At 42.3% G+C, this 22,265-nt stretch overlaps 1 protein-coding gene across 1 annotated transcript in view; it reads left to right on the top strand.

The window, feature by feature from the left end:
• LOC115472426 (nuclear receptor subfamily 1 group D member 2-like) overlaps nt 1-11,142 on the top strand; it is a 31,450-nt gene extending 20,308 nt beyond the window's left edge. Inside the window, exon 8 of the mRNA XM_030206716.1 lies at nt 10,547-11,142. Coding sequence (XP_030062576.1) covers nt 10,547-10,743 — 197 coding nt within the window. The 3' untranslated portion in view covers nt 10,744-11,142. The remainder of the gene's footprint in view (nt 1-10,546) is intronic.
• The last annotated feature ends 11,123 nt before the right edge of the window (nt 11,143-22,265 follow it).

The raw sequence follows: 22,265 nt of genomic DNA, 5'->3' as shown, positions 1-22,265 counted from the left end.
GTTGGGGTCCTCTGGACCACGAGGGTGATTTTGCTTTGGGAGTGGGGGGCGGGGACCACTTGGGGGATGCAGGGGTCGGTTCAGCGGTTCTACTATGAGCGCCTACCATGGGGAGCAATCTGCTTGCACAGTGCAACAGGCTGCTCCCCATAATAACAGGTCCAGACCTGCCATAAAATTTTGCACATTTAAAGGTAGGCGCTCATGGTCTGTGCATTGCTCGGAATGCTCATACTGATGAGCTCTTTGCAATGCATTTACTTAGGGTTTTCAGTAGTTGCCAATGGGGCACGTTAGAGCCATGGAAAAACCCCCTTGTGCATTACTTGCTAAATAATGTTTGTTTTAGACTGGCTACAGCCAGTCTAAAGCAAATGCCAGCATGGTAAGCTTTGTGCATAGGGCTCTTAGCATGCTTTAGTAATTATCATTGTAGTTCATGTTAGGAAACCGAGGAGCATTCAGAAAGGGTACTTTTATTCCAGTAAGTTTAATTTCTTTAAAAATTGTGGTGTGTTTGTAAAGACACCTGTGGAGTTTCCTCCCTATTTTCTCATAAGAGAAAAGGGCCCCAGGTGAGAGAGGATGTAGTTTAATGGTAAGGCTGGTTTTATTTTGTTCTTACAGTGTAGGATTGCCACAAAAAGAGGCAGCACCTATCAAAAAAGCCTTAGGCTGATTCCTGCTCTGACACAGTTTTTCCACATGGTTGATACTAGTATGTCCTTGACTCACCTGGTGGAACTCCATTATTACTGTAGGAGCTAAAATTTGGGACCAGATGTACTCAATTTGGTTTTAGACAGAAAAGGGGACAGATTCTTTGCCTTTTCTCTTAAAAGTATTTGGAAACTTCTTCCTTGGTCTGGGTTTCCTGCTTCTCTGTGTCAGAGTCTGAAGAGATCTGTAACCTGTGTAATGGAAGAATTTAAAAAAAAAAAAAAGGCTGATTTTTGATCTTGTGACTTAGTTCCTGATTTAGCCATTCCAGTTTCAGATTTGTAGCTGATAGTGTCTTAAATTAAATCTAGCTGGCCAAAATCTGTCTTGCTAGATTTGAGCCTATAGCCACATAGAGCCTGCCTTAGTGGGATTATGTGGGATATAAATGTTCACAATAAATAATTGTTTTGCCTAAATTAGGCACAAGGAGGGAACTTCTGAGAAAGTACGTCTGTTTTTAGAGGTGTCAAGAATCGAATCTCACTGATTTTATAGTCTGCCAAATTACCCAAAATGATTCAAGGCAGATTACAGAATTTAAAAAAGCCAACAAAACCTGGAAATAAAGTATAAAAAGAAAATAATTCAGGCACCTAAATATTTATTACATAGGTATGTTAAGTAATGCCAAAATAAAATAGGAGCCCTTTATCTTGACTGAATTTGGTAAATTATTCCATATATGAACTGCCTGAAATTAAAAATAAGTATTCAAGATTTTATTGCAACATAAACCAGGAAGCTGTAGTATACCTTTTAGAAAAGACAGCTCTGCTTAAATTAGGAAAAGATAGGGGAATTTAATATTCAGGTATAATCACTCTAAAACCCCCTGAAAACAAGACCTGCCATTTTGAATTCAATATGTGCCCCCACCCCCACCTCCTCCGGACCTACCGTACCATCCTGGCAGTCTAGTGGTGGGTTGGGGCAGGAGCAATCACCACTCCAGCAGTAGGTGGCTGCTGTGACTTCCAGTGATAGTCTCATGAGATTGCTGCTGGAGGTTGTGGCAGCCATTTTGAGATTGGAGCCAGCATGGGCAGGAATGACTGCAGATTGTTCCTGCCCTGACTTGCCCATAGACCACCAGGGTGGTACGGTAGACCCGGGGGGGGGGGGGGGGGGTCTATGAGTGGGTCTGGGAGGCGGGGTTCTTCTGTTTGGAGAGGGAGGGAGAAGAGGGCAGCTCTTTCAGTTAAGGGGGGGGGGGGGCTGCAGTGATGGCAGCAGCAGAGGAGTAACACCATGGGGGAGGAAAGGAAAGGGAGACGTGCTGGACATCATGGGGCTAGAAGGTAAGGAAAGAATGCCAGCACCATGGGGGAAGGCTCAAATATAAACTGATATGCAATTTCTTTTTCTTTTTTGGGGGCCAAAAATTCCCAGTTTATATTTGAATGTTGAATATTCATGAGACAGATTTGCATGCAGTGCCTCCACTGCATGCAGATCTCTCTCATGAATATTCATTGTGGATATCCTGAAAACCTGACTGGCTGGGGTGCCTTCAGGACCAGGTTTGGGAACCACTGCTTTATAGAAGACCAGCGTAGCAGGTTAAATAACATGCATATAATTTTTAGACATGACCTCTTATGCCAGCCGTAGAGCTGGTGAAAATGCGTCAAGAAGAGGAGACTGCTTAGAAATGCACGTAAATTATAGTATTCTACGGTATGGGTTTGGGATACATTGCTTGCAATCTGTAACAGGAATAATTACCATTGGCTTGTATGTGTTTCAGCACTACTGTGCTCATGGCTATTCTGCAAGGATCATGTGCATTTGGCACCCTCCCTGAAGGCTAGTTTGGTTCAGAGCATTAGGCCTGTGAAGGCTGGTGGATCGGTACTGTGCCAGCAAAATTCTGTGTGGCAACAAGATGGAGAAGATCATCTTTGTGAAGAACCACTGCTCTACTCTCTCTTTCATTGGTTGTAACAGATCAGCCTGGCACAGCCAAGAAGCAGCCCTACCCAAATGAATAGCTGTTCTAAAGAAGGTCTTCGTGCCATGTCTCAGGCCAAGACAGTCACTGCAACAGCAGTAATAGTCACAGAAGCAGTACAGCAGGAACAGGAGAGAGCTGAGGGTCAAGTCTATGTCCTAACCCAGATGTGCTAGGACACATGCTTGGCATGATAAGAAATGAACAACTCATGGGTTTGGAGGATAATCAAGCCTAAAGGCTAAACTTCTCTGATGCTGAGGGTTTGTTCTCTCTACACTTTCAGCCAGCTTCTTCCAGCAGGGTCAGTTACAAAAGAGCTAACCTACCTACAAGAGAGCTTGGTGGACAGAGTCCTGGAAGTAGACATCAACAGCTTTTCCTCCAGATATATTTAAATTCAAGGTAGGAAGGAGGACTATCTTGGATCTGAGAAGCCTATATGAATTTCTAGTCCAGGAAAATGAGTTTGAAATAAATTTGCCACAGACCATCTTACCCTTTCTAGATGTCAAGGACTGATTGTTTCTTGGCTTTCAAGGAAGCATATACACACTTTGTGATTATCCTCTATATCAAAGTTTCCTGTTCTTCATGGCATACAGTTTCCATTTCCAGTACAGGATGCTTTATCTCATCTCAAGGACATGAAGTTTTCACAAAATCTTTGGCAGCAGCAGCCCATCTATGTAGATTATGGTTTTTCTTGTTTCACTGCCTTAATGACTGGTTGGTGAAAGGTTTTTTATTAGAGACCAAATGGTCCCTCAGGATGACAATGCATTGGTTAGAATAATCAATCCCCAAGTCAACATTCAGTCATTCCAAAGTCTCAATCTGTTGCAAGCTATCAAGTGAAGCAGGCATTTTTTCTAGAGCAGAATGTAGGCACCAAGATCTCTTGTTTGATCCATGATGACATTGCTTGTTCTTATGGTATCATAGTTTCAGCGGGCACAAAAGTATTAGGAAGATTAGATGGTACTCTTTCATATCAGATTACATTTAATGACCAGGTCCCTTGCTGGTTCTGATGTTGGATAATAAAAGGCAACTCAAGGTCTTGTGTTCTGTCGGCTGCAGCATCACTTAATGTTAGCTGTGAATGCATCCAGTTGGCGTGGGGAGCACAGTCCTGACCATTCACATCCAAGGAACTCGTGCAAAGAGGAAAAGAGCATATCAAATCAACTTCCTGGAACTAAGAATAATTGTCAATACCCTCAGCGCCTTTGACAGGAGTTTTGATTCAAATACACTATCAAATGGCTCATCTTATGTTCTAACACGGCTATGCTGAGCCAGATCAAGGTTTGTCATGCCCGGCATCCTGTCTCTTGACAGCAGCTAGTTCAAGTCACAAGTACCTGGCAGACCACAAAAACAAACAAGGAGAAACTAATTTGTACACTGTGTGCAAGGAGAGATTAAAACCTGGAACTGGATAATCTGGTGCCAGATAATTCCTCTTAGCATCCCAGGGAAACAGGATGTGGTCATAAAGAGAGCCAGCTGATTCCATGAATCTTGCAGATGGTCCTTACACAAGGAGGTACTGGAGTATCCCCATCTTTGAAAGATGCTGTCTATTAGCAGATCTCTTCACGTTGGACAACAAATTTTACTGTTCTTCTCCAAAAGGCCAAACCAGCACAGACTTGCAATGGATGTTTTTTACATTCATTGGGGAACAGATTCTTCTGTATCTCAATTCTGCCTTTATCCAAGACTACAAAAGATAATACAAGTTGGAGTGTCAGTAATATTAATAGCCATATCCATTTCCTTGCCTAAATCATTCCTCAGATAAAACTCTAATTTGACTTGCAGGGTTTCCTTTGATCACATAGGATCAAGGAAGGTCCTCCTTGCCAATCTCCATTCATTAATCCTGATAGCCTGGATGTTGAGCACATACCATGAGCGAGCTGGTCCTTGTCAGTGCTGTTAGATGACATTATCCACAAGTTTATCTTGTTTGTCCATGTGTGTTTGGAGAACCTCCTTTTACAGTAAACAGCTGCACTTTACATGCACCTGCATTTTGTGCAGGTAGAGGCCTCCTTCCATTGCAGCTAAAATCTACACTACTAGAGAACAGCAATTTCCAGGTCATTCATTTGCTTGGGTAAAATACGGTTTACCCATAGAAATGGCATGTTTAAAAAATAATCTTGAAACTACACATTCCTTGTGTGGGAACTATTCTCACTTAAATTTTAATCACTAAAACAAAAGGGTGTCCCTTGCTTTCAGATTTGAAGTTAATTGTCTGGCCAGGTGAATGTGTTGCCTGACTGAACAGTAAGGTGTAGATGAAATGGAATGCGATCCACCCTCCAGTGAAAAGAGAGGATTCTGTGCATCTGTTTTGTGTAAGGAGCAGTAGCAGAGCAGCCTGTGATGTCAGAGTATCCCTTATTTCTCACAGTGGGGAGAGCTCCTTGCATCGCTGGCCTGCTGCTGCTGGTAGAGAATGGACACTTTCAGTAGCAGTATGGAACACTTTTCACAATAAGGGGGACTCGGTTTCTATCAGTCTAAAACTTGTTTTCACCTGCTTCTCATTCAGCAGCCTCACATTATGAGTGTGGCTTTTTTCCTTTTCAATAACGTCACCCTGCACTTTGTGCTGTCAAACGTAATCCTAAAGAGACAAAGGGTCCTTTCAAAAACACAAATGGAAAACTTGAACGCCTGATTCAGCCTGGTGTGTTGTAAAATTAGATATTTTGCGTTCATAGGACATGTGAATTTGTTTTATATAAAGTACGTAAAGCTTTATAACATACAAGAGTGCCTAATATCCCTTTCTCTCCCTTAGAGATCCCGAGTACTTGTCTCAAGCTTTCTTGAATTCAGATGCGGTCTTCGTCCACCGGGAGGCCATTCCATGAAATTCACAATATCCCTGTAATCCCTGTTCTCTGAATGCACCCACCAATCGGGTTTTCAGGATATCCACAATGAATATGCACGAGATTGCACGCACTGCTTCCTTGATATGCAAATCTAATGTAGCTCATGCGTATTCATTGCGGATATCTTGAAAACCCGACAAAGGCATTATAACGTCCTCATTTTTGTTTTCCATTCCTTTCCTAATAATACCTAACAGCTTTCATAGCTGCTGCCACCGCCGTACACCGAGCAGAGGGTTTCAACGTATCATCAATGATGACATCTAGATCCCTTTCTTGGTTGGTGACTCCTAATGTAGAACCTTAGCTATAGTTTGAGTTCCTTTTTTCCACCTATATCATTTTGCACTTGCTAACATTAAACGTCATCTGCCATTTGGATGCCCAGTCTTGTAAGATCCTCTTGTGATTTAACAACTTTGAATAACTTTGTGTCGTCAGCAAATTTAATTACCTCGCTAGTTACTCCCATCTCTGGATCATTTATAAATATGTTAAAAAGCAACAATCCCAGCACAGATCCCAGGGGAACCCCACTAGCTACCCTTCTCTATTGAGATTACGAACCATTTAACTCTGTTTTCTATCTTTTAACCAATTTTTAATCCACAATAGACCACTACCTCCTATCCCATGACTCTCCAGTTTCCTCTGGAGTCTTTCAAAGAGGTACTTTTGTCAAATGCCTTTTGAAAAATCCAGATACACTATATTAACCAACTCACCCCTTCAAAGAAATATAATAGATTGGTGTGGCAAGATTTTCCTTCATAAGTCCATGTTGAATTTCCCTTCATAAATTCATGGCTTTGTCTCATTAATCCATGCTTTTGAATATGCACTGTAATTTTGTTCTTTATAATAGTCTCTACCATTTTGCCTGGCACCGATGTCAGGCTTACCGGTGTAAAATTTCCTGGATCACCTCTGGAACCTTTTTTAAAAATCGGCGTTACATTGGCCACCCTCCAATCTTTTGGTACCATGTGTGATTTTAAAGATAAATTACATATTACTAACAAGAGTTCTGCAAGTTCATTTTTCAATTCTATCAGTACTCTGGGATGAATACCATCTGGTCCAGGAGATTTGCTACTCTTCAATTTGTCAAATTATGCCATTACATCTTCCAAGTTTATATTCATTCAGTTTCTCTCATCAGCTTTGAATACCATTTCTGGCACCAGTATCTCTCCCAAACCTTCCTTGGTGAGGACCGAAGCAAAGAGTTCATTTACTCTCTCTACTATGGCTTTCTTTGTCTGCCCTGAGTGCCCCTTTTACCCCTTGGTCATCTAGCAGTCCAACCGATTCTTTTGCTGGCTTCTTGCTTTTAATATACCTAAAAGAGTTTTTTCTATGTGTTTTTGCCTCCAACACAATCTTTTTTTCAAAGTCCCTCCTTGCCTTCCTTACCATTTGACTTGCCATTCCTTATGCTGATTCTTATTATTTTCAGTCAGATCCTTTTATTTTCTGAAGGATTTTCTTTTAGCTGTAATAGCTTCCTTCACCTTACTTTTTTTAACCATGCTGGCTGTTTGGTCTTCCTTCCTCCTTTTTTAATATATGGAATGTATTTGACCTGTGCTTCCAGGATGGTGTTTTTGAACAGCATCCACACCTGATGTAAATTTTTGACATTCGCAACTGCTCCTCGAAGTTTATTTTTCACCGTTCTTCTAATTTTGTCATAGTCTCCTTTTTAAAAGTTAAATGTATTTTCTGTGTTTACTTACTCCAAAGCCGATATCAAATCTAATCATATTATGATCACTTTTATCAAGTGCCCCAGCACCATTGCCTCCTGCACCAGATCATTCGCTCCACTAAGGACTAAGTCTAGATTTTTTCTTTTTCTTGTTTGCTCCTGTACTAGCTGCTCCATAAAGCAGTCCTTGATTTCGTCAAGGAATTTTACCTCCCTAGCATGCCCTGATGTTACATTTACCCAGTCAATATTGGGATCACCCATTATTATCGTTTTGCCCAGTTTGTTAGCCTCCCTAATTTCCGATAACATTTCTACTTCCAATGGTGTGCTGGTAAATGTTTAACAGGCTCTCTCCCCAGTCTACCTCTGTGCCCCCCTCAAAATTGCAGAGCTGGCTATAGCAGGGGAGACAGCCTGGGGGGGGGGGGGCAATGAAATTACTCCAGGAAAAAAAAATTTAAATGATCCCAGGTTCCAATCTAATTCATGTTTAATGTGGGATAAAATGCCATAAATAAGTAAATAAATAAATATAAACTTTTAACGTTGAGCACCTGATTCTCAGTGGACATATTCCAAACACTATAATGAAAATAAAATGATTTTTTTCTATCTTTGTTGTCTGGTGACTTTGTTTATCTGATCATGCTGGCCCAGTATCTGATTCTGCTGCTATCTGTCCTCTTAACTCCGTTTCCAGGGCTTCCTCTCCATTTATTTCTTTACTTTCCGCCTTTCTTCTTCATTTCTTGCCCTACATCCGTAAGTAAAAGCTGGGTCCTCCGCAGACTTGACTATCCAGTGGATTCAGCTTCTGCCTATTTTCTCCATCCATGTGCAGTTTTTCTCCTCTCTTCCTTTTCCCTCATCTCATCTCCTTCCTCTCTCTTCCCTCCCCTCCATCCATGTCCAGCATTTCTTCTCTCCCTTCTCTCTCCCCCCTCCATCCATGTCCAGCATTTCTCCTCTCTCCCCTCCATCCATGTGCATCTCCTTCCTCTGTCTTCCCTCCCCTTCATCCATGTGCATCTCCTTCCTCTGTCTTCCCTCCCCTCCATTCACCCATGTCCAGCAATTCTCTTCTCTCCCCTGCCCTCCCCTCCATCCACCCATGTCCAGCGATTCTCTTCCCTCCCCTGCCCTCCCCTCCATCCACCCATGTCCAGCGATTCTCTTCCCTCCCGCTCCCATCCATGTCTAGCGATTCTCCCCCCAACATCCCCCTTTTTCTTCCTGCCACAGTGCCACCCTGCGTGGTTTAAATCTTTTATTACCTCCATCGAAGCGGCCACGTCATTGAAAGCCCTGCCTGTCTCTAGCCTTCCTTCCGTGAGTTCGTTCCCTCAGAGTCCCGCCCTCGCGGAAAGAGGAAATGACATCAGAAGGCGGGACTCTGAGGGAACGAACGGAGGTAATAAAAAAGATTTAAACCCCCCAGGGCAGTGTGGGGCGGGTGCAGGCAAACGAGGGCTGTGGGAGGTGAGGTAAGCGGGGTAAGCATGGCTTTTAGCGCCCTCCTGCCATGTTTACCCCGTTTACCGGAGCAGGCTCGCCGTGCAGAACAACTGGCTCGCAAGATCTTTAAAATTTAACAACCAGCTCTTGTGAGCCGGCGCGAGCCGGCTACAGCACACCACTGTCTACATCTGTCCATCCTGGCCAGGCGGATGGTAGTACACTCCTATCACTGTCCTTTTCCCCTTTACACATGGAATTTCAATCCATAGGGATTCCAAGATGTGCTTTGTTTCCTGCAGAATTTTCAATCTATTTGATTCAAGGCCCTCCTTAACATACAATGTTACCCTCAACCAGTTCAATCCACCCCATCACTACGATACCTGGTATGACAGTGTCCCACTGGTTATCCTCCTTCCACCAGGTCTCAGAGATTCCTATTATATCTAATTTAGTGCAATACATTCTAAGTCTCCCATCTTATTTCTAAGGCTTTTGGCATTCGCATATAGACATTTCAAACTGTTCCTGTTTACATCTTGCTCAGCAGTTGATCGTGTTAAATTGCAATCTTTGGTCTACTGTGGTCTGTATTGCAACCTCGCTATCAGGATACCCTATCTTTCCTGTTTTGGTGATGATACCTTGTTCCGAACCATGCGCTTTTGAATGACTGTCGGTCTTCTCCCAGGTTCTAGTTTAAAAGCTGCACTATCTCCTTTTTAAATGCCGATGCCAGCAGCCTGGTCCCACCCTGGTTAAGGTGGAGCCCATCATTCCAGAATAGGCTCCCCCTTCCCCAGAATGTTGCCCAGTTCCTTACAAATCTAAAACCCTCCTCCCTGCACCATCACCTCATCCATGCATTGAGACACGGGAACTGTGCCTGTGTCTTGGGCCCTGCGCGTGGAACGGGGTGCACTTTGGAAAATGCTACTCTAGAGGTTCTGGATTTAAGCTTTCTACCTAAGAACCTAAATTTGGCTTCCAGAACCTGTCTCCCACATTTTCCTATGTCATTGGTACCCACATGTACCAAGACAGCCAGCTCCTTCCCAGTACTATCTAAAATCCTGTCTCGGTGACACGTGTGGTCCTTCGCACCAGGCAGGCAAATGATCAGGCGATCCTCACGTCCATCAGCCATCCAGCTATCTAGATGCCTAATAATCGAATCACCAACTACAACAACCCTCCTAACCCTTCCATCCTGGGCAGAAGCTCCAGGAGACACATCCTCGGTGTGAGAGGATATTGCACCCCCTGATGGACTGGTCCTGGCTGAAGAATTACTTCCAGCTGCATTGGGTGATGCTCTCCTCTTAGAAGACCTCCTTCCTCCAAGGCAGCACAGGAGCTGCCAGACTGGAGGTGGGACCTCTACAACATTCCTGTAGGCCTCCTCTATGTACCTCTCTCTCTCTCCCTCATCTCCTCCAAGTCTCCTACTCAAGCCGTAAGAGAACAGACTCATGTTGTGAGAGCTAGGAGCTCATTGCATCGAGCACACACATATACCTCTGTTTCTGTTTTAAGTGAGGTTTTGTCTGTACTTTGAGTTGATGGGCTGAGGACAGTGGAACTCTTGAAAGTGAGTCAAAATTGTATTGCATTGATGTAGCAAAAAATGTTGACTATAATTTGTTTTGAATTTATTTCTACATATGTAAGTTGATTTAACATATTTAAAACTTCTTGTTTATAACTGAGATGTGCTGTAGTTATTTTCTAAGATGGCCGATTTTGCTTTTCAATCTCTTCCCCTTTCTTTCCTCGTAGATCGATCGGGCATAGAAAATGTAAACTCGGTAGAAGCCCTGCAGGAAACGCTGATCCGTGCATTAAGGACCTTAATCATGAAAACGCACCCCAACGAAGCAACGACATTCACCAAGCTTCTCTTGAAGTTGCCCAATCTCCGCTCACTTAACAACATGCACTCGGAGGAGCTCCTGGCCTTTAAGATTCACCTTTAGGCCTTTGACTGACCAGCTTGAAGTTTTAACCTTTTCTTGTGCGATCTGTGCCAGAATGCTTGATTTAGTGTGTTTGTGCTGCTCATGGAGATAAGTGCCAATCTATGACATATTAAGGTTTTATCTGAAGCTCCAGCAGTGTAGCGGTGGAGTACTGGTCAACCACCCAGCAGGCCTTGGTATGATCCATAGAGGGGTTGAGAAGGGGATATGCAGCACCTGTGTTGTATAGCCTTGGAATCTCATGGCAGTGCCAACTTGAATGCATGATTAGTGCCTATAGAGTTATACTGACTCTGGTCATTTGTGAAATATAATCTACACCAACTTGTGTGTGTATGCATGCATTTTGTACACACTTGTATTATGTATATAGAGTATGTATATATATATTTATGTGTACATATATAAATATATTTCTACATATAACTTCACAATATTTTAAACTGTGAAGAGAGTTAAACTTTTTTTTCCTTCTTTTTCAACTGTTCTGTAAAGTCATTGAAAGAACAATATAGGCATATCTATAATGTGTGAAGATATATATATATGAATCATAGAACGGCGGTGCTCAGTGTCGTGCTGCTGAATGGTTTTCCACCCTTGTTTCAAAGCATTGAGAGACCAGACATAGCTCTCTCTGACATCTGTTGCTACAGTCAGTGTTGTCACACTGGTGGCCAGTGGTTAAAATGTGAAATGGACACAACCAAAATGCTATCGCCCACTGCAAAAGAAAACTGAAGAACTAGCAATATGGGCATGGCCATTCTTCTTTAAAAAAAAAAAAAAAAAAAAATGAAATCAGTTTGTCTCACTACTGCTGTGATTGTTGTTTTAAATGGGGAAGATTTGCTGCTCAAGGAAATTTTGACTCGTGTGACCTTGTATTTGCTGCATGTCTTCTAGGTGTTATGTCATTACAGCACTTAAGCATACTTGAAGAGCAAGTGCACACTACAATTTACAAGTCACTTTCCCCCTAGTGCTGTACCTAAAACAGTGCATTGTGTTCCCTGGTTGCTTACTGAGGAGAGACAGCAGAGCCTGTGCTGTGTTGCATCCACTTGGGACTCCTAGTTCTTCTACCATTCCAGGCCTGCTTATTCCTGCCAGAGCTCTCTTGTTCTTCACTGTGGCAAGCTGAGAAATAACATTATATTTATTTTCTTTTTAAACAAAAGCTTAAAAAAATATATATAAAGCAGTGTTGGGAGAGCATTTTCCTTTTGTTGTTCCATCACATGGACATAACACCTGGTCAGAATAAAAATTAGCTCTCAAAGTGAAATGCCGATAACACATTCTCAAACATTTACTTCCCCACAATTTTAGCAAAGCATGAAAACATTTCTGAGCAAAGTAATCATTTAAACCCCTAAAGGAATGAAAGCACCACCCAAGCTGAAGGGTTGTGGGGGGAGGAGGGAACAGGAACTAACAGTGCTGTGAACATTTCAGGAGAGATGTTTTTTGGAAGAGGCCTCAGGAAAGGAATACCTCCATGGAGAGAGAACTGTACTATTCCTGGTTCATAATGATTTAACATCTACATTTCCTGTTCAGCCTGATTTCAAAGATGAAAAGACCTAATTATTTTGATATCAGACCTCAAATGAAGATCCTTTAAACAATATGTCTCTTAATTTCATGTCATTGAGCTTCTATGCATATAGGGTTATGCAGTCAAAGCATCCTTTGCTTCTAGCCAGGTTAATATTCTTAAGCAGTTCACCATGTTGTGAAACTCTCTGGTGCGGTGTCATAGCGATATGGAAAGTACTCCAGCTTTAAGAAAGCATTTTGTGAGCAAAGTGATTTACTTTGATATTTTCTGTCACATTTATTTGATATTTGTTTAAACACCTCTGTCCAGTTGTCCTTAGGTTCTAGAGGAATACCAAAAATTGCAATTCTGTAAGTGGGTGCCTGTATTTACATGCCACCTATGAGTGTAAAGGTACAGGGTAGCGCTACTTTTCTAGGTGAGTGTATACTTAAGCACAGCAAGTGACTGCAAAGTGACCAAGTGCTATTAGTGACATAGCATGTTAAATGCAAGGGGGATGTTCAAATGGGAGGGGCATGGGTGGTGCTGCAATTTATAGAGTAAGTTATATGCAGTTACATCAGGTCTATGGCTGGTGTAACTGTGGACACCCATATTTAGGAGTACCAGTGGCAGGTGGCTCTAGTATTCTGTAATGGAATCTGGACATCCACATGTCGTAATAAAACAGGCCAGGGGAGTAGCTAGGTGGGGTCATGGGGGCAAGGGCCCCTGCATATTTAGCCCTAGCCCCCCTGCTTTCACACACACACACACCCACCAGCTGAAGTCCTCTTCAGCGCTGGTCTTTGAGTCCAGTGTGTTTGCTGATCTGGATTCTGTTTTTGTGAATCCTGAGTTCCTGCACGTAGGAATGTGCAGGACGTCAGGACTCACAGAAACAGAATCCAGATCAGCGAACACACCGGGCTCGGAGACGGGCGCTGAAGGGGACTTCGGCTGGTGGGGGATGGGGACTCTCGCCAGCAAAGGTACGTGGCGGGGAGGGTTGGCGGTGCCATGGGGGGGGTCAAAAGTGGCGGAGGGGGCAGTGGTACCCGGGGGGGGGGGGGGCTAAAATGTGCCCCCCTCACCTCAGGCTCTGGACCTCCTTCCCACCAAAGTGTGGTTACGCCCCTGGAACAGGTTCTTTCCATGGAGTGTTAGGGTGCCTAACAGCAAGTACCTTCGTAGAGAATTGTCTCTAAAGGGCTGGATTCTATATAGGGCGCCTGAAAATTCCACACAGAAAAACAAAATATGCCTAGGCATATTCTCTATGCCTAAATTGTATAGAATAGCTTACATTTCCGAATGGTATATAGAATATGCTGAGTGGCTCTCCACACATCCAAATTTAGTCATGGCCATTTTACTTGGCATAAATCCTGACACCTAAATTAGGCGCAGAGAGGATGTATTCTATAACAATGTGCATAGATTTTAGAAATGGCCATGCCATGCCTTCTTTTCAACTGTGCGGCTTAGAATATAGGCACACCACGTTACAGAATATGCTTAGCGAGTTGTGTGTGTAAATCTTAATGCCAATTAGTGCTAAGTGCTTGTTAACATCCACTTGACAGCACTGATTAGCTAATTAACCAATTAAGTTACATGCTTCAATTTGTGTGCGGAAATAAAGGTGCAATATATATAGAATGTGGCAGAAAGGGTCTGCTCACACCTTTTACCATATCAGCTTTATGTGCATATTAACTGCTGAAATAGGTCTCCTGTACAACATTTGAAGTTCCAAGTACTGTACCTAGAAACTGATAGACTTGACATAATAGTAATAGCTGACCAATTATATGTGTTTTTTAAAGTCACACATGAAATAGGGGCATTAATACCATGGCATTGAGTGATTCTTTTCATACAAGTAGTATGTTTGTAATATGTATGTGTTTGTGCATACTCTATTTTTTTTAATGAACTGGAGAAAAGATTTCTATGATGCAGGAAAGCTGCAATATCTTATTGGCACACTAATCTCTCATAGTGATCCTGCTATCACTATCAGGTTATCTGTAGTGAATAAGCATGAGATTAAATTTGGATACATTGCAGAAGACCCAGTATATGTAAATGCATGTTATGCCTAGTCATTGTGACTGTCCTGTAAACCTGGCTGGCTGTGGGATCCCAGACAGGGCTTGGGAAGGCTTGCCCAAATTCCATTCCTCCTTTCAGCAATGGAGGGCTTGGCTGGGTTGCATTTGCTTAAACCTTGAGGTGTTAAAGTGTAAGCATATCTCTTATTACATTAAAAAAAAAATAAAAACACTGTCTTCTAACCTTCATTTCCAGCAGTAAACAAGTACTGTATTTTGCCAAGTTACCAGTGTTGCCTGGATCAATCATTGTAAAGCAAGCGGTAGTAATTTCCAGTAGATTAACTTGCTTATCTTATGTGTATTACTTATACTGCAGTATGTCAGCTGAGTGTAAACAGATTTATTACTTAAAAGTATATCTAGGGGCTGCTTTGGTTTTTCTTCTTTTTGTTTTCTATTATTTTTGCTTCTGGGAAATACGAGTTAATGTTGGTTGCAGTCTTGAAAAATCTTTGATTATGAATTGTTCCTGAGATAACAGTAAAAATGAATCAAAATGTAACATGGATGGATGACAATATAGGCAAGACATGTTAGCCAAGCATATACCAAGAGAGAGATGTGACATTTTATCCTGCTAACTGTATATATGGGGGGAGGAGGAGAAAATAAAATGGACTTCTGATCTAAGTGTGTGCTTTGCGTTTCTTCCTTTCTTTAATATTCTCTCAGTGAAAGCTTTGTTTCTGCCAATCTACAGTCACATCTCCAGTGTTTGATACATTTTTCTTCCAGACGCTGTAGAAATCCAGTGCTTAGCTGTGACCAGAAGAGCAAGGGATGAAGTATCCACCTAGTGGTTAGAACAGCAGATTGTGAAACAGAGAAGCTGGATTTCAAATCCTGCTGTTTACACGAATGCTTCTCATGCTCTCAGATAAGCATGGCCAGCGTTGGGGGGAGAGAAGAGCAACGGCAACAAATGGGACCCCTGGTCCTGCATCTCTTGCCTTCTGCCGCAGTCTGACATGTCCCTCCCTCCTTTCCCCTAGTTTACCTTAAAACATTTTTTTCTTGCCATGGATCAGCTGTCAATATGAAGGAATGTAACTTTTGCTCTGGGGTTGCGCAATCCTATCTTTTTACATGGGAAGGGGCTTAGCCTTCTGGAACATGTCCTGGATGCAGACATCTTTTTTACATATGCTTCACTGAGGCAACGGATGAGTGCCAGGGGGGCGATTGATTTGCTTATTGCCGGTTAAAACATTACATAAGTTTCCTAAATAGGGATTTGCTTTGTCTCCAACTGAGGGAAAGACGAGGTTTGTTTGTTTTTAATTCAATTTCAGAATTTACTACCTCTATTTCTATAAAAGGGGGTGATGAAGATCTGTCCCAGGTAAAACAAAGGTGAGAACGTGACTTGGGGAGAAGTCTGGGACAGTGGACCTTGATCAATAACTTAAAAGGTCTAGCAGGGGTGACTTTCAATGCAGGATACCGAGAATGTTATTTCAGGGTGCAGCACCACTGTACTTCAGGAACAGCTGTGTAAGGCAGGGGGCATAGCAGCACCAATTCGTGGCAACTGTCAGAATGCAGACAATAATTTCTACCACTTTGATTACTCTGTAATTCAGGAGTTCTGGAGACAGGTTATGTAATACATGGCTACTATTTTGGCCTGCAGGGTTGAGGTTGCCTGAACAATTATTATTGAATAAACCAGGTTCATTTCAGGGAAAAGATATGGGTGGACATTTTCGTAAACTGCCTGCTGGCATGAAAGTGTATTTTGCAATCATGTCTCTGCAGTCTCCTCCAGTGTTTTTTTGGCACTGGAGGAATCAAATACATTTGCGGATTGGTTGGGAGGTGAGGGAAGCTTGGGGTTCCTCTAAGCAAAAGAAATGTTTTCTGCATACCTGGACCCCATATTTCCAGTCATTGACACCTCTTGGCTGGAGCCTTATTTTGAATACCTTATGACTTAAACTTGTCTGGTTTTATTATTGGTTTTATTATTCCATACAGCTGTGTTATAAAATGGTCCCCTGGAATAGGTAGAGAGGGGGATATCGACCCAGAAGGCTATAAGAGACAAGGCCTTCTGGGGTTAAAGTATAATTGGCCATGGGGCGCCTTATGGGAGGAAGGGGGGTGTAGTTATTGTATTTAAGATTCAAATGTTGATGTTTCCGAGCACTGATAGTGTAGGTTTGTTGATAAGAAAATTTCAATAAAAATGTATATTTCTTCACAGAGGTGGAAAATATACAAAGCAGATCGTTGATGGATAAAAATGATTTTAATAATAAATTAGAATATGCATACAATAGCCCGACACAGGCCGTGTTTCGCCCAGTAGGGCGAAACACGGCCTGTGTCGGGCTATTATATGCATATTGTAATTTATTATTAAAATCATTTTTATCCATCAACGATCTGCTTTGTATATTTTCCATCTTGGAGCTTGCAGATCGTCTGCCCCTTTGTTTCCTTGGACCCTATTTCTTCACAGAGGTCATCGGCAGTGACACGGATTCTAATACACTGCATGCCACTGGCCGTAGAACTTTCCCTGATGTAACTCCTGTTTCAGCAGCAGAGGAAAAGCACCAGGGCTGGCAGAAGGCAATGCATTAGAATCATTGCTGCTGCTTGGCAATTCTTGTGAAGAAAAGTGTTTTCCAGTATGTAGCTTCCCACTATTCCAGAACCTGTGGGATAGTTGTCAGCATCACCTAACCTGAAAGCCTAACTGAGGCTTCTGGGCCTACTCAGAGTGAGAGAATGCAAGCAGCTCTGACCACTGGCTCCCCCCCCCCCCCCCCCCCAGTCTGATCTCTGGGAATGTCAGTGTAAGTAGGGCATAGTTGCAGCACATTTTAACACCTGTGCTTCCCAAGCAATAAAAGAGACCAGAACCAGTGCTCAGGAGAACAATAGGAAATAAACCACTGTCTCCATAAACTCTGCCTTAATAGGAATTCACACCTCCTTGGTAATCAGGAGAGTAGGATCAAACAAACCAAATTATATCATAGGTGCTGGGAATAGAAAATGTTCCACACTATGTGGAAGCTCAAACATATAAAACCAGGGATTCATTCCGCAACATGATCCAAACCATGGTGCTAATCCATGTAGACTACTGCAATAGTATTTACATAGGCTGCAAACATCAAATCATAAGAAAACTACAGACAGCACAAAACACGGCTGCCAGACTCATCTTCGGAAAAACATGTTTTGAAAGCGCAAAACCCTTCCTAAGAAGCTTACACTGGCTTCCTATTAACGCTTGCATAACATTCAAAATATGCATAATAGTCCACAGAATCATCTATGGACTCCCACCAGATTACATGACAGAACTTATTGATCTACCAATAAGAAACGTGAAGAAAACAGCAAGAACCTACCCAACCCTTCACTACCCCAATTGCAAAGGTATAAAATACAAATCTTCACATACTGCCAGCCTCTCGTTTATAGGCACACAACTTTAGAACTCACTATCCAAAGACCTGAAACTCACAGAAAACTACCTACAATTCAGAAAAAAACTGAAAACACATCTTTTCAAGAAGTCTTTCCCTCCTGGATCTGCCTAATCCCACACCACCTTATATCACGAAAAGTTCAGAAGTGGAAAAAAATATTAACCTCTCTCACAATATACTAATATATCAACCTAAGCGTTTATTGTACTTCTGTATTATGTACTAGACTTCTACAAATCTAAATTTTGTAACCGCCTTTTTAGTAATGTGTAAGCCACATTTAACCTGCCATACGGTGGGAAAATGTGGGATACAAATGCAATAAATAAATAATAAATACATACCTGTTCTCATGTATGCATGTGATAATGTTTGAATAACATACTTATGGCTATGATTTCTGAACATGCAGTATCATTAAAGGACAGACTTTTAAATGGCTGGTTGGATATATATTCTAATCTGAACATTGTTAAATGTTTCAGACATATCTATTGTCTTTCTCCCTTTCACAGACCCCTCAACACCCACAACTCCGCTTTCATCTCCCTCCATGATCCCCTCCTAACAGAAAGAATGCAAAACTTAGATTTAATAAAACCATATAAACTTCACAAGTTTGCAATTTTTTTCAATAGTGATTGCTATTGTTTTGTTCTGACCAATATGGTAGCAAGCTCTGCCCGCTGCCTTTAACTCAGATAATGAGCCAGATAGGCTCGTGCTGTCCCCTGTCATTAAAACTCCTTGGTATTTCCCTATCCTGGCTGGCCTCTGTTTGAAAGCCTCAGAGGAAGTTGGATCCCAATCCACATAGGTGTGCTGAGGATAGGCTTGCAGTCGTGATTGGAGAAAGGCAACTCTTAGAGCAGGGCTACTCAAATGGCAGACCGCGGTCCACAGTCTGGCACCCAGAGTCCTCCGGTGTGGACCACTGGGGGTGCCAATGTTTATTCTGATGCCGCAACAGGGCAGACTGACCCCCTCAACCCCCTCCTCTGACTCCAGGTCCAGTGCTCCCTACTTTAAATAATTTTCCTTCCCAGGTCTCCAGCAGCGATTCATGCAGGCTTTTTGCTGTGTTGTGCTTGGGTGGGGCAAAGCAGAGAGCAGACTTTGGGCTCAGTGGCAGATGGCCTTTGTGAATCGCTGCCTCTGCCAGGAACTTAGGTGGGGAAATGATTTAAGGTAGGGCGCGCTGGACCCTAGGGCTAGAGGAGGGAGTTGAGGGAGAGATGCAATGAGGTATTGGACATGGAGAAAGAGGGGAGAGAGCTCCACTGCACAGAGGGAGGGAGAGAAGGTAAACCAGATGGAAGGATGTTGGACCCAGGGCTAGAGAAGAGGGCAGGAGATATACTGGACAACGGGAGGAAGGGAGATGGAAAAAGATATTGGACCTGGATGAAGAGGGAGAGAGGAAAAGTAAGGATGACCATCATGGAACGAGAGGAAAAAAAGAGAAAAGCAGAAAAAAAGACACTGGGACCAAAACAAATGGAAAAACACAATGCCTGTACAACAAAGATAGAAAAAGAGTAATTTATTTGTTATTTATTGATTTTTGTATGTCCGTGGTAGTTTGTGGACCCCAGGTTTCAAACAGCTGAAGTTTACGGACATTCACTCAAAATATTTGAGTAGCTGTGTCTTAGGGTTTTGCTTGGAGGAGCTCCCTCAAAGCAATCAGCACTGATTTGTCAGTTTTTATGGACAACTCCATAGCTTTACCTTTGACACCATTTATTTTAGCCTATTTAGAGTTAAAAGTTACCAGGAACTGTAAGTACTCTTGGTAGTGGCGTCTCTAGACAGAAATATGTGGGTTGGCAGCAGGGAGGCAAGCTAGGTATGGGGAGTGCAAGCCAAAGTGACATTTCACACATCATACCTTCTCCCTCTCCCCCCCCCCACACTTTTAAATTAGCATGACAATTGATAGCATCATTCAACAAATCCTTCTGTACTCTCTACAGGATTGCTCAGAATCTTATATAAACCCTGAAGGTCCAGTTCTATAATTACAAACTTCATATTCCCCCAAAATGGAGACATGCCATACAAAAAAAAAACATTCAAATTGTGATTATCACTTCATGAATCAGCACATACTCCTTCCACTGCCAGATACTTTGTTTAAAGCAGACAATTTTTAATTTGTGTGGTGACTCTATAGGATGTGCAGACCACTAGTCCTGAGTATTTTTATTTTGGGTGACAAGGGCAGCCCTTGCCACAGAGCCTGCTTTCAAACAGGCCAAACACTTAACACGAAACCCTGCAAAAAAGACTCACAAAACCTGTACAGGAAAAATTACCAAGCCATAATAGCCCTGACCCACCTATGAAAAGACAGTGTTATTTATTTATATTTGTACCCCACACTTTCCCACTCATGGCAGGCTCAATGCAGCTCACATGGGGCAATAGAGGGTTAAGTGACTTGCCCAGAGTCACAAGGAGCTGCCTGTGCCTGAAGTGGGAATTGAACTCAGCTCCTCAGTTCCCCAGGACCAAAGTCCACCACCCTAACCACTAGGCCACTCCTAAATATTAGACTGGGCCCTAGAGTACCAGTAAACTTACTACTGGGAAACTACACAGACACTACATGGCACGAGCCTCAGATTTTTTTTTTTTTAATTAAATTTTAACTTCTTGTCTTGTTCCTTCTTTGAGGATCTTCCCATTTACTGAGGCCTGAGTAAAACGTACATCTTCTCTCTCTTACATTATCTATAACCTCAGATAACCAAAAGCAGCATTTTTCTGGGCCTCCTTATATGGACACTATGAGCCAGGATACTAAGAATGTTTTATTATTGAAGTTATGAGTGGTTTTCCCCTTTGTTATATATAATTTATTTTTTAAAGTCATTATTCAAGTGTTATATGCTTTATTTGATGAAGTTAGTTATTGATGTATTTAAGTTTTTAGTTCTGTAATGTTACCCCTGAATCACTCTAATGAAATGTGGCACCATAGTGGGTTATATTCCTGGATGTCAATAAAGAAGTTTTGATCTACTGGTGCAGCGTGCTTTCTTCTTCTACCAAGAAGAATGTGCATCCAAAACTTGAAGCAGGAAAAAAAATGGGAAGACCTGCTCATTCTGCTCAGTGCTCACTCATTGCAATTGAATTTGATGGGAAATATTTTGACAAAATAAGCAAGAAAAAAAATGGCAAAACTTGCCCTTTTCAGTACCATTAAGAACCCTGGTTTTATTAATTTATTGTTGGCAAATAAATAACATACTGCAGAATAGGTCAGGTTTCACCATTTTACAGCTCCCAGACAAAACATTCTCCTGTCAAAGTTTATGATAATTTTTTTTCACAAACTTTGTAGAATTTTCATGAAACAATTTATGCTATAATTAGCCAGACTCATTTAGGGGGTCTTTTACAAAGGAATGGTAGCATTTTTAGTGTGCGCTAAATGCTAGAGACACCTATAAGAATATATGGGCGTCTCTAGCGTTTAGTGTGCGCTAAAAATGCTAGCACACCTTTTAAAAGGACCCCCTTAATAATTTGGCTGCTGTAGTAAGTGGTGAACTGAAGACAGTAGGAAGTAAAAAGCTTATTTTTTGGAGAGTAAGGTATTGAGCTTTTATAGCTCAGCACAAAAGGGCTTTTTAGGAGGCTAATTAAGTTACTGGTTTGAATAATTTGGAAGGGCTAATTAAAGGTTTGCTAAGTGAGCTTAGGAACCAAGTGTAACGGTTTGGGTGAGTGTGAGCAATTTGATCGGAAGGTTGGGGTTAGGGTTGATCACAGGTTGTAAGAGGTTGAATTTCATGCTCTAGGAGGACTGGTAAGTGGGAGTATTCCCTAGGTTAAGGAGGTTAGGTTACCTAGGTGTGGTAAAAGGCAAGCTTTTATCAAAGGAGTCAGCTACCTGCTGCATAAGTCCCACAGGTTACTGAGCACTGTAGTAAATGAATAGTATTGATTGCAAGGCACCTTGCATGCAGAGTTATTGCAGTGGCCCAGGAGCATCGAGCTTCACAGCTGCGACCCCCATGCTCCCAGAATGGAGCCTAAAGTGGTTATTGCCTTCCACCCCCCTCCCCCACCATCAGCGGGCCTACCAGCCCTGTACCGTGGTCGTCTGGCAAGATTGATCCCAGTCATTTCTGCCCTGTTGATGCTGTCTCCAAAATGGCGCTCCTAACAAGAGTCTTGCGCTAGTACTACAAAGAATCATGTTTCCATATAGGAAACCTGACCTCTAGCAGTGGTAGCACCAGAATATTGCTAGGGATTCAAATTTGGAGACAGTGCTAGCAGGGCAGGAGTGAATGGGGATTGCTTCTTCCTGAATGCCTGAAGACCACTGGACCATCACCAATACAGGGCTGGTAGGCTTACTAAGATAGTGGGGGGTGGAGGAAGGGC

Source organism: Microcaecilia unicolor, chromosome 1 (assembly GCF_901765095.1).
Source record: "Microcaecilia unicolor chromosome 1, aMicUni1.1, whole genome shotgun sequence".
Lineage (NCBI taxonomy): Eukaryota > Metazoa > Chordata > Amphibia > Gymnophiona > Siphonopidae > Microcaecilia > Microcaecilia unicolor.
The sequence above is the reverse complement of the archived record's forward strand: the minus strand, read 5'-3'. Positions and strand labels throughout refer to the sequence as shown.